Source organism: Heterodontus francisci, chromosome 39 (assembly GCF_036365525.1).
Source record: "Heterodontus francisci isolate sHetFra1 chromosome 39, sHetFra1.hap1, whole genome shotgun sequence".
Classification (NCBI taxonomy): domain Eukaryota; kingdom Metazoa; phylum Chordata; class Chondrichthyes; order Heterodontiformes; family Heterodontidae; genus Heterodontus; species Heterodontus francisci.
Genome location: NC_090409.1, coordinates 35,560,042 through 35,572,918, shown reverse-complemented (window position 1 = coordinate 35,572,918; position 12,877 = coordinate 35,560,042). Strand labels below are relative to the sequence as shown.

The 12,877-nt window shown below is 50.6% G+C and overlaps 1 protein-coding gene across 2 annotated transcripts in view; it reads right to left on the bottom strand.

The window, feature by feature from the left end:
* The window catches only part of LOC137352724 (basal cell adhesion molecule-like), a 143,923-nt gene that overhangs the window by 63,391 nt on the left and 67,655 nt on the right, over positions 1-12,877 (bottom strand). For both annotated transcript variants that reach the window (XM_068018469.1, XM_068018468.1), the window contains exons 4-7: positions 10,125-10,195; positions 4,953-5,049; positions 1,186-1,368; positions 550-674 (exon numbers count right to left, since the gene is read on the bottom strand). In XM_068018469.1, the coding sequence (XP_067874570.1) occupies positions 550-674; positions 1,186-1,368; positions 4,953-5,049; positions 10,125-10,195 (476 nt within the window). The remainder of the gene's footprint in view (positions 1-549; positions 675-1,185; positions 1,369-4,952; positions 5,050-10,124; positions 10,196-12,877) is intronic.

The following is a 12,877-nucleotide window of genomic DNA, read 5'->3' as shown; positions in this document are numbered from 1 at the left end:
CAGACCCCTCACTCACTCACACTGCTGATCCCTCACTCACTCACACTGCTGATCCCTCACTCACTCACACTGCTGATCCCTCACTCACTCACACTGCAGACCCCTCACTCACTCACGCTGCAGACCCCTCACTCACACACTGCAGATCCCTCACTCACTCACGCTGCAGACCCCTCACTCACACACTGCAGATCCCTCACTCACTCACGCTGCAGACCCCTCACTCACACACTGCAGATCCCTCACTCACTCACGCTGCAGATCCCTCACTCACTCACGTTGCAGATCACTCACGCACACTGCAGACCCCTCACTCACTCACACTGCAGATCACTCACTCACACTGCAGACCCCTCATTCACGCACACTGCAGACCCCTCCCCTACCCACCATCGACCCCCCCGCTCACCATCGACCCCTTCCCACCCACCCTCGACTCCTCCCCCACCCACTATCGCCCCTTCCCTACCGACTATCGCCCCTCCCCATCCCAACATTTACCCCTCCCCCACCCACCCTCAACCCCACCCCCACTCCCCCGCCACTCGCCTCATGCTTGTAGAAGATGTACTCGGGCTGAGGGAATCCGTCGGCCGAGCAGCGGAGACGGACGTCATCGCCTTCCTTGATCGTGGCGTTCGACTCGAGGTTAAAGGTCACGACCTCTGTGTGGTCTGAGAGGAAGAGTGAGGGGTTCGGGATTGGAGGCGGGAGGGAAGAGATCAGTGTTGGTGAAATCACGATCGTCACTGCCAACCGACCCCGAGCTCATCCCACTCCTCTGCAACTCACACCCATCTCCCTGGCCTCCCCACATATCCCTCAAACCCCTCACCCAACAAAACTCGACCAGTCTCACTCTTCAAAACGCCAACTGACCCGAGAGTCCACGGCCTTTTTGGAGGAGGAAAGGGTTCCCCATTCCCACTCCCCTTTGTGTGACGAAGTGCTTCATGACATCACCCCTGAAAGGCCTGGCTCTGATTTTAAGGTTCTGCCCCCTTGTTCTGGACTCTCCACCAGACCAGAGGAAATAGTTTCTCTCTATCGACCCGATCGAATCCTTTAATCATCTTAAACCCCGCGATTAGATCACCCTTGAATCTTGTACACTCGAGGGAATGCAACCTGCCCTCATCATCCCCCTGCCCCCGGTATCACCCTGGTAAACGTGCTGAGACTCACAGTGCAGGGAGATCTGGAACTTCTCGGAGACCAGAGTGCTCTGCTTTCCGTTCAACATCTGGTAGCGGACTAGGCAGTGATACTCCGAGTCCTTGTCGGCCTTGGACAGCTTGGTGTAGAGCTTGTTGGTCACCGTGTAAAGGCCGCTAGCTTCCTTAACGACACGAGGGATCATGTACATGTCTGATCAGAGAGAGAGAGAGAGAGAAATTATTCTTCATCTCAGTCTGTCACCATTTGGATACAACCGAGTGGCTCATTGGATCAGTTGGGAGAACAGTTAAGAGTTGGTGGGTAGGACTTGCAGTCACATATAGGCCCAGACTGGGTAAGGACAGAAGATTTCCGTCCCTAAAGGGAGATTAGTGAACCAGCTTAGGTGTTGTGTCCACAGTTTCAGGGCCACTTTTCCTGTGTTGTCAAGGTAACAGCTACCTAACCGACCCAGGCTGAAGAACCCGCACCCCCCCACCCTACCCCAATACCTTTATTGGGTAAAGAAAGAATGCAGTAGCAGACAGACCTCTCTCGGTCTCGGCCTATCTCAGGTGCCAGGTTCTGTCAGCGGGGTTGGTTCGGCTTTTGTTCCTTCAGTCATGCTCAGTGCCCCTGGGCACGGTGCCAGCCATGGGGAGCTCACTCTCTCACACCCTCCCTCTGACTCAGGCAGAGGCGGGTTCAGGTCCCGCTCCAGAGACTTGCGCCCATAATCCAGGCCGACACTCCCAATATAAGTACTGAGGGAGCGCCACACTGTCGGAGGGGCATTACTGAGGGAGTGCCACACTGTCGGAGGGTCAGTACTGAGGGAGCACGGCAATGTCGTAGGGGCTGTACAGAGGGAATGCCGCACTGTCGGAGGGTCAGTCCTGAGGGAATGCCGCACTGTCGGAGGGTCAGTCCTGAGGGAATGCCGCACTGTCGAAGGGTCAGTACTGAGGGAGTGCTGCACTGTCGGAGGGTCAGTACTGAGGGAGTGCTGCATTGTCGGAGGGTCAGTCCTGAGGGAGTGCTGCATTGTCGGAGGGTCAGTACTGAGGGAGTGCTGCACTGTCGGAGGGTCAATGCTGAGGGAGTGCTGCACTGTCGGAGGGTCAATGCTGAGGGAGTGCTGCACTGTCGGAGGGTCAGTACTGAGGGAGTGCTGCACTGTCGGAGGGTCAGTACTGAGGGAGTGCTGCACTGTCAGATGGTCAGTACTGAGGGACAGCCGCACCGCCAGAGGGTCAGTACTGAGGGAGTGCTGCATTGTCGGAGGGTCAATGCTGAGGGAGTGCTCCACTGTCGGAGGGTCAGTACTGAGGGAGTGCTGCACTGTCGGAGGGTCAATGCTGAGGGTATGCTGCACTGTCAGAGGGTCAGTACTGAGGGACTGTTGCACTGTCGGAGGGTCAGTACTGAGGGTGTGCTGCACTGTCGGAGGGTCAGTACTGAGGGAGTGCTGCATTGTTGGAGGGTCAGTACAGAGGGAGTGCCGCACTGTCGGAGGGTCAATGCTGAGGGAGCGCTGCACTGTCGGAGGGTCAATGCTGAGGGAGGGCCGCACTGTCGGAGGGTCAATGCTGAGGGAGTGCTGCACTGTTGGAGGGTCAATGCTGAGGGAATGCCGCACTGTCGGAGGGTCAATGCTGAGGGAGCACTGCACTGTCGGAGGGTCAATGCTGAGGGAGCACTGCACTGTCGGAGGGGCAGTACTGAGGGTGTGCTGCACTGTCGGAGGGTCAATGCTGAGGGAGTGCTGCACTGTCGGAGGGGCAGTACTGAGGGAGTGCCTATGGCCAGTATCTTGAATAAGAGGTAGGGGTAGGGGGAGATCCCCACTGGTGTTCTGGGGACAGTATTAACCTACGTCACTGAAATACCTGAGTCATTATCCCACTGCTGTCTCTGGGATCTTGCTGTGCGTACATCGGCTGCCCCGTTTCCTACATTACAGCAATGACCCACACTTCGGAAGTAGTTCATTGGCTGTGAAGCAGTTTGGAACGTCCTGCTGAGGGGCCTTTGAACCTATGACCTGTGACCCAGAGGTCAGAGTGGGAGCCGCCCACACCTAACACACTCAGACAGCGGAGCGGAGAAACAAGGCTCGCTCTCGCTATCCAGCAGCTTCGATCCTGCGTACGTAACACCACCCCTCCCCCTCGGCTATTCCACCGTGGGGGTCCTGCACGGTTGGCCTGGGACCTTCTCTGGAGCTGTCCTCAGTATACAAAGGAGGAGTCCAGTGGAAAGCAGGAGCTCTAACAGTGGAGGGGGTTGGAGTGAGGGAGAGGGGGAACGTACGTCGAGGAGGAAAGAGGGAGAGGGATGCCTCCAGGAAAGGGCGAGTGGATGAGAGGGAGATGTAAGTAGAGAGAGAGAAAGAGATAAACAGGTTACAGCAGTGACTGCCTCTCTCTTTAATTTGCTGGATCCGTGTTGTATCCTTTGTGCTGTGAAGTGAGAGGGATGGACAGCTCAGGGACCTCCTCCCCTCCCCCTCATGTATCATTCAGCTAATTAAGCAACTGCAAAGCTGCCGACTTGTGTCGGTGGGGGGGGGCCAGCCTGTTCACTGGGAGTCTGTCACCGACACCTCACCAGAACAGAGAAAGCTTCGAGGGACGGGAGGGCACATCAGCTGTGCAAATCCAGTTTAGTGACTGGGCAATTGCAATGAGGTAAAAGGCTCACCGAGTCTCACTCCGCAGTTGTGCAAAGTTTCAGAGAGGCTTTCCTCCTCCACCCCCGCCCCCCGGTCTCCCCAACCCGGGTGAATGCAAAGCCAGACCCCCCAAGATGTCTGGCACAGGCCTCCCCCCTCCCCGCACCCCCTACCCCCCCCGCCCCCACCAGCAGAGAGAAGGGGAGCCACTTTATCCCAGCTGTCTGGATTGGTTCAAAGCCCATCTCTCCAAGGCATTTGCAACACACCCAGTATCAAAGACGACAACAGCTGACCGAGCCATCTGTCCTTGGCTCCATTTGAGTCAATGCTCCCAGGCGTGCAGGATTGCCAGAGAGGCAGGGGAGTGGGAAAGTGTGGCAACACAATCCAGTCTTCATTAGAGGTAACAGACAAGCGCGTATGTTTTGGATGGATTGGAGCTCAGGATTGATTGAGACATACTGTGACATACTTCAGTCTTCCCGTCGAGCAATTCAAGTCTTTATCCTCTGTGTTTTGTGGCAGTAGAAAGGCAGAGGGTTGTAGGTCGGCGGGGGGGGTGCCCTTTCAGGAGAGCGAGAGAGATAGAGAGAGAGCAGAGAAAGGCGAGGGACGGGCAGAGAGCATCAGAGAAAGAGGGGGAGAGAAGGCGAGGGAAGGGAGGGAGGGTATCAAAGAGACAGAAAGGGAGGGGAGAGTGGCAGAGAGAGAGTGGGAGATGGAGCGTGTCAGCGGGTTGTGGAGAGAAAGAGGGAGACCGTCGGGGTGGGGGGGAGGGGGGGTGTGGAAGGGAGGAGAAGAGAGAGAATGAAAGAGATAAAGAGGGAGCCAGAGTTGCAGACAGTGTGGTGAAAGAGGGTGAGAATGTGGAGGAACAGGGAGGGAGAGGGCGAGTCAGAGAGAATGAGAGACTCAAAGAAAGGCAGAAAGAGTTTCAGAAAGAGTGGAGGAGAGAGAGCAAGGGAGTGAGAGAGCAAGGGATGGTGAGGGGGAAGAGAGAGAGAGACAGGAGAGGCAGGGATGAAGGGAGGGAGATTGAGTGAGGGAGGAGAGGCTGCGGTGGTGAAGTGCCCACGGTAAAGGGTTTAAAATGCCGACATATCCCAGCTCCCCTTACCTTCATTGTGATTGGTGGTGGTTTGCAGCTTGGCTCCATCCTTGTACCAGACTATGGATGGTGCGGGATAACCATTCCTACTCCTGCAAGTTCCAACCTACAAGGCAATGGGAGGCTAAAGTCAGAGAGAGAAATCGCAAAATGTCAGCATCCGTTATTCACACTCATTATCTTCCTCCATGACCTCAGGCGGCTACTCTCCCTCGGCCTGACCTAACACTCAACTGCTGCCCTCATAGTCATAGAGTAGAGGCACCGACAGTGCTCAAAGAGGCCGTTCGGCCCATCGAGTCCATGCCAGCTCTCTGCGCAGCAATCGAATCAGTCCCACTCCCCCGCTCTATCCCCGTCGCCCTCTTTAATTCCTTCAAGTGCCCGTCTAATTTCGTTCGTATCATCATCAATCTTTGCCACTTCTCCGAGTTTGGTATCAACACATTTTGGAATTCTACTCTGTATTCCAAAATCCAATCCATTTATATATCAAGCAAAAAAAGCATCCCAGCACTGACCCTTGGGGAACACCAATGTCTACCATCTCTAGTCTGAAAAACAAATACATGGCTCACTCTTTTCTGTCCTTAAGCCAATTTTTTGTCCAATTGGACAGTGACCCCCCTATTCCATGAGACTCAGTTTTGTTAACCAGCCTTTTATGTGGTACTTTGTCACGCACTTTCTCAAAATCCATAGACAACATCCACTGCATTCCCTTCATCAACCTTCTCTATATTCTCTAGGGTTTAGAAGAGTGAGAGGTGATCTCATTGAAACACAAAATTCTTACAAGATCGGGTAGATGCAGGAAGGATGTTTCCCCTGGCGGGGGGAGGGGGTCTAGAACCAGGGGACACAGTCTTAGAATAAGAGGTAGGCCATTTAGGACCGAGATGAGGAGGAATTTCTTCATTCAGAGGGTGGTGTATCTGTGGAATTCTCTATCCCAGAGGGCTGTGGAGGTTCAGTTATTGAGTATGTTCAAGACTGAGATCGATAGATTTCTAGATAGCAAGGGATATAGGGATAGTGCAGGAAAATGACATTGAGGTAGAGGATCAGTCATGATGTAGTTGAATGGCGGAGCAGATTCAAGGGGCCGAATGGCCTACTCCTGCTCCTATTTCCAATGTTTCTATGCTCCCTCATCAAAAAATTCAGTTAGATTAGTCAAGCATGATCTGTCTTTCACAAATCCGTTCCGACTATCATTAATTAACTCAAACCTCTCCAAGTGCCTGTTATTTTTTTTCCCCCTGTCTATTGTTTCTAAAACCTTTCTCACCACTGATGTTAAACTAACTAGCCTGTAGTTACTAGGACTGTCCTTACACCCTTTCAGAAAGAAGGGTGTCACATTCGCCACTCTCCAATCCTCTGGCACCTCCCCCGTATCCAGGGAAGATTATTGCAAACCCTTCCGCGATATCCATCCCCCACTTAACCTGGGATGTAAGCCATCTGAACCAGGTGACTTATCCACTCTAAGCATAGGAAACCTTTCCAGTACCTCCTCCCTCTCATTGCCTCTACTCTCTCCACTTCTACCGATATTTTGGCAGATTCCTCTTCCACAGTGAACACTGATACAAAGTACTCATTAAGTGTATTAACCTTGCCCTGAGCCTCTAAGCATATATTACCCTCTTTGTCCCTAATAGGCCCCACTCCTCCTCTTACTACCCACTTACTATTTACATACTGATAGAAAATCTTTGGGTTGCCTTTTATGTTGACTGCTATTCTATTTTCATATTCTCTCTTTGCCAGTCTTATTTTCCTCTTCACCTCCCCGCTCAACCTATTGGATAAGGCCAGGTTCTCACCTGATGGGTGAGATGCATCACGCACCCTCTTTTTTTGTTTCATCGTCGTCTCTATCTCCCTCGTCAACCAAGGAGCCTGTTCTTGGTTCCTCTGCCTTCCACTCTTGTTGGAATGTTCCTAGCTTGTAGCAGAAACATCTCTTCCATTGTTCCGATACAGTTCTTCCTGCCAGTCTTTCATTCCACTCTAACCTGGTTAGATCCCTTCTCATCGTGTTGAAATTCGCCCTCTTCCAATCTGGACGTTCCACCTTACTTTGTTCCTTGCTTTGTCTTACTTTGTCTCCATTACTAATCTAAACCTAATGATACGATGATCACTCTTCCCCAAGTGCTCCCCCACAGACACTTGGTCCACTTGGTCCACCTCATTTCCCAGCACCAGATCCAGCAATGCCTCCTTTCTAGTTGGGCTGATCAAGGAAGTTCTCCTGAACACATTTCAGAAATTCCTCCCCCTCCTTACCCTTTACTCTAAAATTATCCCAAACGATAATTAAAGTCCCCCAACATCACCACTCTATAGTTCTTGCATATCTCTGTGATTTCCCACAGATTTGCTCCTCTATCGCTCTCTCACTATTTGGAGGTCTATAGAATACCCCCAGTTGTGTGATCTGACCCTTTTTACTTTGCAACTCTAACCAAATGAATTCTGTCCTTGCTCCCTAAAGGGCATCCCCTCCTTCCAACACTATGATGTCTTCCCTAATCAGTACTGCCACCCCACCTCCCATTTTTACTTCTCTATCTTTTCTGAACACTTTACATCCATGTATATTGAGCACCAAGTTCTCACCATTTTAAGCAACATTTCTGTGATTGCCACGACATCATCTTCCCATCTATTTGTGCTGGTAACTCACCAACATTATTCACCACACTTTGTGTGTTTATATACATGCATTGTAAACCTGTCTTTGAATTCCTCGTAGTCCTTCTCTCAGTCTGCTCCAATCTAATATGAAGCTACTTCCTTCTCTAGTACTATCCAACTCTCTCACTCCTTTATGCACCTTATTTCTCTTTTCTACTCCTATATGCTGGTGCCCATCCCCCTGTCAATTTAGTTTAAAGCCTCCCCAACCACACTAGTGAACCTCCCCATCAGCACATCGGTCCCAGTCCTGTTGAGGTACAACCCGTCCTTCTGCCTTCTGACCCAGAACTGGTCCCAATGCCCCAAGAATCTGAAGCCCTGCTCCCACCGCCCCCCCCCCCCCCCACCGCACCATGCTTCAAGCCATGCATTGAGCCTCCCTATCTTCCTATATCTACTCTCACTAGCATAGGTCAATAGCATTGGCCCTGGTGTAGATAAATAAGAACATAGAAGATAGGAGCAGGAGTAGGTCATTGGCTCTTGGAGTCTGCTCCGCTATTTAATAAGATCATGACTGATCCTCTACCTAAACTCCACCTGCCTGCACTGGAACCATAGAAAGGTTACAGCACAGAAAGAGGCCATTCAGCCCATCGTGTCTGCCCCAGCTGAAAAATCCAGCCGCCCAATCTTTCCTCATAGCTGCAACTTTCAAGCCCTGGCAACATTCTTGTAAATCTCCTCTGTCCTCTCTCCACAGTAATTATGTCCTTCCTGTAATGTGGTGACCAGAACTGTACGCAATACTCCAGCTGTGGCCTAACCAGTGTTTTATACAGTTCCAGCATTACATCCCTGCTTTTGTATTCTATACCTCGGCCAATAAAGGAAAGCATTCCATATGCCTTCTTCACCATTCTATCTACCCATCCTGCCATCTTCAGGGACCTGTGGACATGTACTCCAAGGTCTCTCACTTCTTCTACCCCTCTCGATATCCTCCCGTTTATTGTATATTCCCTCGCTTTGTTTGCCCTCCCCAAATGCATTACCTCACACTTCTCCAGATTGAATTCCATTTGCCACTTTTCCGCCCATTCAACCAAACCATTGATATCTTTCTGGAGTCTACAGCTATCCTCTTCACTATCAACTACACGGCCAAATTTTTATGTCAACTGCAAATTTTCCAATCATGCCTCCCACATTTAAGTCCAAATCATTAATATATACCACAAACAGCAAGGGACCCAACACTGAGCTCTATGGAATGTCACTGGAAACAGCTTTCCATTCACAAAAATATCCGTTGACCTTTACCCTTTGTTTCTAGCCCCTGAGCCAATTTTGGATCCAACCTGCCACATTCCCCTGTATCTCATGGGCTTTTACTTTTCTCACCAGTCTGCCATTTGGGACCTTGTCAAATGCCTTACTAAAATCCACTGCACTACCCTCATCAATCCTCCTTGTTACTGCCTCAAAAAATTCAATTAAGTTAGTAAGACATGACCTTCCCTTAACAAATCCATGCTGATTATCCCTGCTTACTCTGCCTTTCTAAGTGACAGTTTATCCTATCTCTCAGAATTGGTTCTAATAATGTACCCACCAGACTAGCCAGCCTACAATTATTTGGCCTAACCCTCGCACCCTTTTTAAACAATGGTACAACATTCACAGACCTCCAGTCCTCTGGCACCTCTCCTGTATTTAGTGAGGATTTGAAGATGATCCTCAGAGCATCCGCTATTTCCTCCTTGGCTTCCTTTAACAACCTGGGATACAATCCACCTGGTCCTGGCGATTTATCCACTTTCAAGGATGTCAGACCCTCTAGTACTTCCTCTCTCATTATGCTCATCATATCCAATATTTCACACTCCTCCTCTTTAACTACAATGTCTGCATCATCCCTCTCCTTTGTGAAGACAGAGACAAAGTACTCATTAAGAACCCTGCCCACATCTTCTGCATCCATGCATAGGTTCCCTTGTACTCTTCCCATATCCCTCGATTCCCCTCAGTGCCCAAAAATCTCTCGATCTCGGTCTTGAATATACTCAATGACTGATCATCCACAGCTCTCAGGGGTAGAGAATTCCAGAGATTCACAATCCTCCGAGTGAAGACATTTCTCCTCATCTCAGTCCCAAATGGCCAAGCCCTTACCCTGAGCCTGTGACCCCCCCCCCCCCCCCCCACCCCGAGTTCTAGATTCACTAGCCGGGGGTGGGGGGGAAACAGCCTCTCAGTGTCTACCCTGTCAAACCCTCACAGATTTCAATGAGATCGCTCCTCACCCTTCTAAAATCCAGAGAAAGTCGGCCCATTCTACTCAATCTCTCCTCAACTCCTGCAGTCCCCCTCACAGTCCCCACATGTTGCTCCTGAATTGGAGCCCTCTTGTGCCAATGGCGACTGCCAAGAGCTCCGTGCTGGCTCAGATCCCACTCTTGCCTGCCTGCTTTGAGCTCCCCCCACCACCGCGAATTTGAAAGGAGTTTCGTAGACGTCTCTCCTTACCTCGGACGGGTGCTGCTCAGTCACTGATAATGTGGCTCGATTGGGAAGCACTTCCGGCTGCTCCGGAGCATCTGGAAGAAATAGTTACGGAAAAGCAATCAAAAAAAAAACGCAACTTGTGGAAGCACCCGTCCTGACAGAGCAGTTATTAGACATTCCTGGGAGGGCCAGGAACTGAACAGCATCCCTAAGTGCACACAATACTAGCAGTCAATGCTATACAGTCCCCACCTCTACCAGACTAATTGGCAGACAATCGATCAAATTGGATCAAATTGTGAATTTCAAATCTGAGATTGATCGATTTTTGCGAAACAAAGGGATTAAGGCAGATGGGGGAAAAGGCAGGTACGTGAGTTTAGGTGGTAGGTGGAAGAGGCTCGAGGGGCTGAATGGCCTCCTCCTGTTCCCAAGTTCCTGGATAATGTTAGAAAACAGCAACTCTCTTACAGAATCTTACAGCACAGGAGCAGTCCATTCGGCCTATCACCCCTGTGCCAGCTCTTTGAAAGAACTATCCAGTTAGTCCCACTGGCCCTCGTCTCTATCTCTATTGCCCTGAAAATTTCCCCCCTTCGAGTATTTATCCAATTCCCCTTTTGAAAGTTCCTATTCTGCCAGACAGTGGTGTATTTGCTAGCAATCCAGAGGACCAGGCTAATGCCAGGGGGGGAACCTGGGTTCAAATCACACCCTGGCAGCTGGAGGAATTGACATTCAATTAATTAATAAAGGCAATTGATTAATTTTTTTAAATCTGGAATTGAAAGCCAGTCTCAGCAATGTTGTCGTCAAATTATCGTCAATCGTCATAAAAACCCGTCTGGTTCACTGATGTCCTCTAGGGAAGGAAATCTGCTGTCCTTACCTGGTCTGGCCTCCAGACCCAGGGCAATTTTTTTTTTTATTCATTCATGGGACGTGGGCGTCACTGGCCAGCCCAGCATTTATTGCCCATCCCTCATTGCCCTGGAGAAGGTGGTGGTGAGCTGCCTTCTTGAACCGCTGCAGTCCGTGTGGGGTAGGTACACCCACAGTGCTGTTAGGGAGAGAGTTCCAGGATTTTGACCCAGCAACAGTGAAGGAACGGCGATATAGTTCCAAGTCAGGATGGTGTGAGACTTGGAGGGGAACTTGCAGGTGGTGGTGTTCCCAGGCATCTGCTGCCCTTGTCCTTCTAGGTGGTAAAGGTCACGAGTTTGGAAGGTCCCTACCCCACATGGACTGCAGCGGTCCAAGAAGGCAGCTCACCACCACTTGCTCAAGGGCAGTTAGGGATAGGCAATAAAAGCTGGCCTGACCAGTGACACCCACATCCCTCGCCATAGCATCCCCAGCAGAAACAGGCCATTCGGCCCATCTGCTCTGTGCTGGTGTTTCTGCTCCACACGAGCCTCCTCCCACCCCCCCTCTATCTCACTCCATCACCATATCCTTCTATTCCTTTCTCCCTCGTGTGTTTATCCAGCTTCCCCTTAAATACATCAATACTACTCACCTCAACCACTCCCTGTGGGAGCGAGTTCCACATTCTCACCACTCTCTGGGGAAAGAGGTTTCTCCTGAATTCCCGATTGGAATTATTCGTGACTATCTCACATTTATGCTTTTGGACTCCCTCACAAGTGGAAACATTTTCTCCACATTGACTCTATCATCTCACTTTATAATTTACAACACTTCTATCAGGTCACTCCTCAGTCTGCTCTTTTCTACAGAGAAGACCCCCAGACTTGTTCAGTCTTTCTTTATCAGTGTAACTTCACAGTTCTGCGATCACTGTTGCACTATGTCCAGTGCCTCGTATATATCTGATGGTCCCAAGTATTACATTTGTAATCCTTCACATCCTGCCTCCTTGTGCCCCCAGCTTTAATCAGCTGTGCAGATCCAAAACTCTGCTTCCCATGTCCAAAATCACACTGAGTCCCCGTTCCCACATCGCCCCCTGTACGCACTGACCGACACTGGCTCCCGGTCCAGCAACACCTAGATTTGAAATTCTACATGGCCTCACCCCCCTCCCTATCTCTGTAACCTCCTCCAGCCCCAACAACCCTCCCTATCTCTGTAACCTCCTCCAGCCACAACAACCTTCCCTATCTCTGTAACCTCCTCCAGCCCCTACAACCCTCAGAGATCTCTGTGCTCCTCCAATTCCGGCCTCTTGCCCATCCCCCGATTCCCATCGCTCCACCATTGGCGGCCGAGCCTTCAGCTGCCTGGGGCCCGAAGCTCTGGAATTCCCTCCCTAAATCTCTCCGCCTCTCTCTTTCCTGCTTAAAACCTCTTTCTTTAACTGAGATTTGGTCAACTGTCGTAATGTCAAATCGGATTGTGTACAGTGGGTGTGAATGGGAAGGGGTTTGATCCATTGGGATTGCGTACAGTGGGTGTGAATGGGAAGGGGTTTGATCCATTGGGATTGTGTATAATGGGAGTGAATGGGAAAGGGTTTGATCCATTGGGATTGTGCACAATGGGAGGGAATGGGAAGGGGTTTGATCCATTGGGATTGTGTACAATGGGAGTGAATGGGAAGGGGTTTGATCCATTGGGATTGTGTACAATGGGAGTGAATGGGAAGGGGTTTGATCCATTGGGATTATGCACAATGGGAGTGAATGGGAAGAAATCTGATCCATTGGGATTGTGTGAATGGGAGTGAATGGGAAGGGGTTTGATCCATTGGGATTATGCACAATGGGAGTGAATGGGAAGGAATCTGATTCACTGGGATTGTGTACAATAGG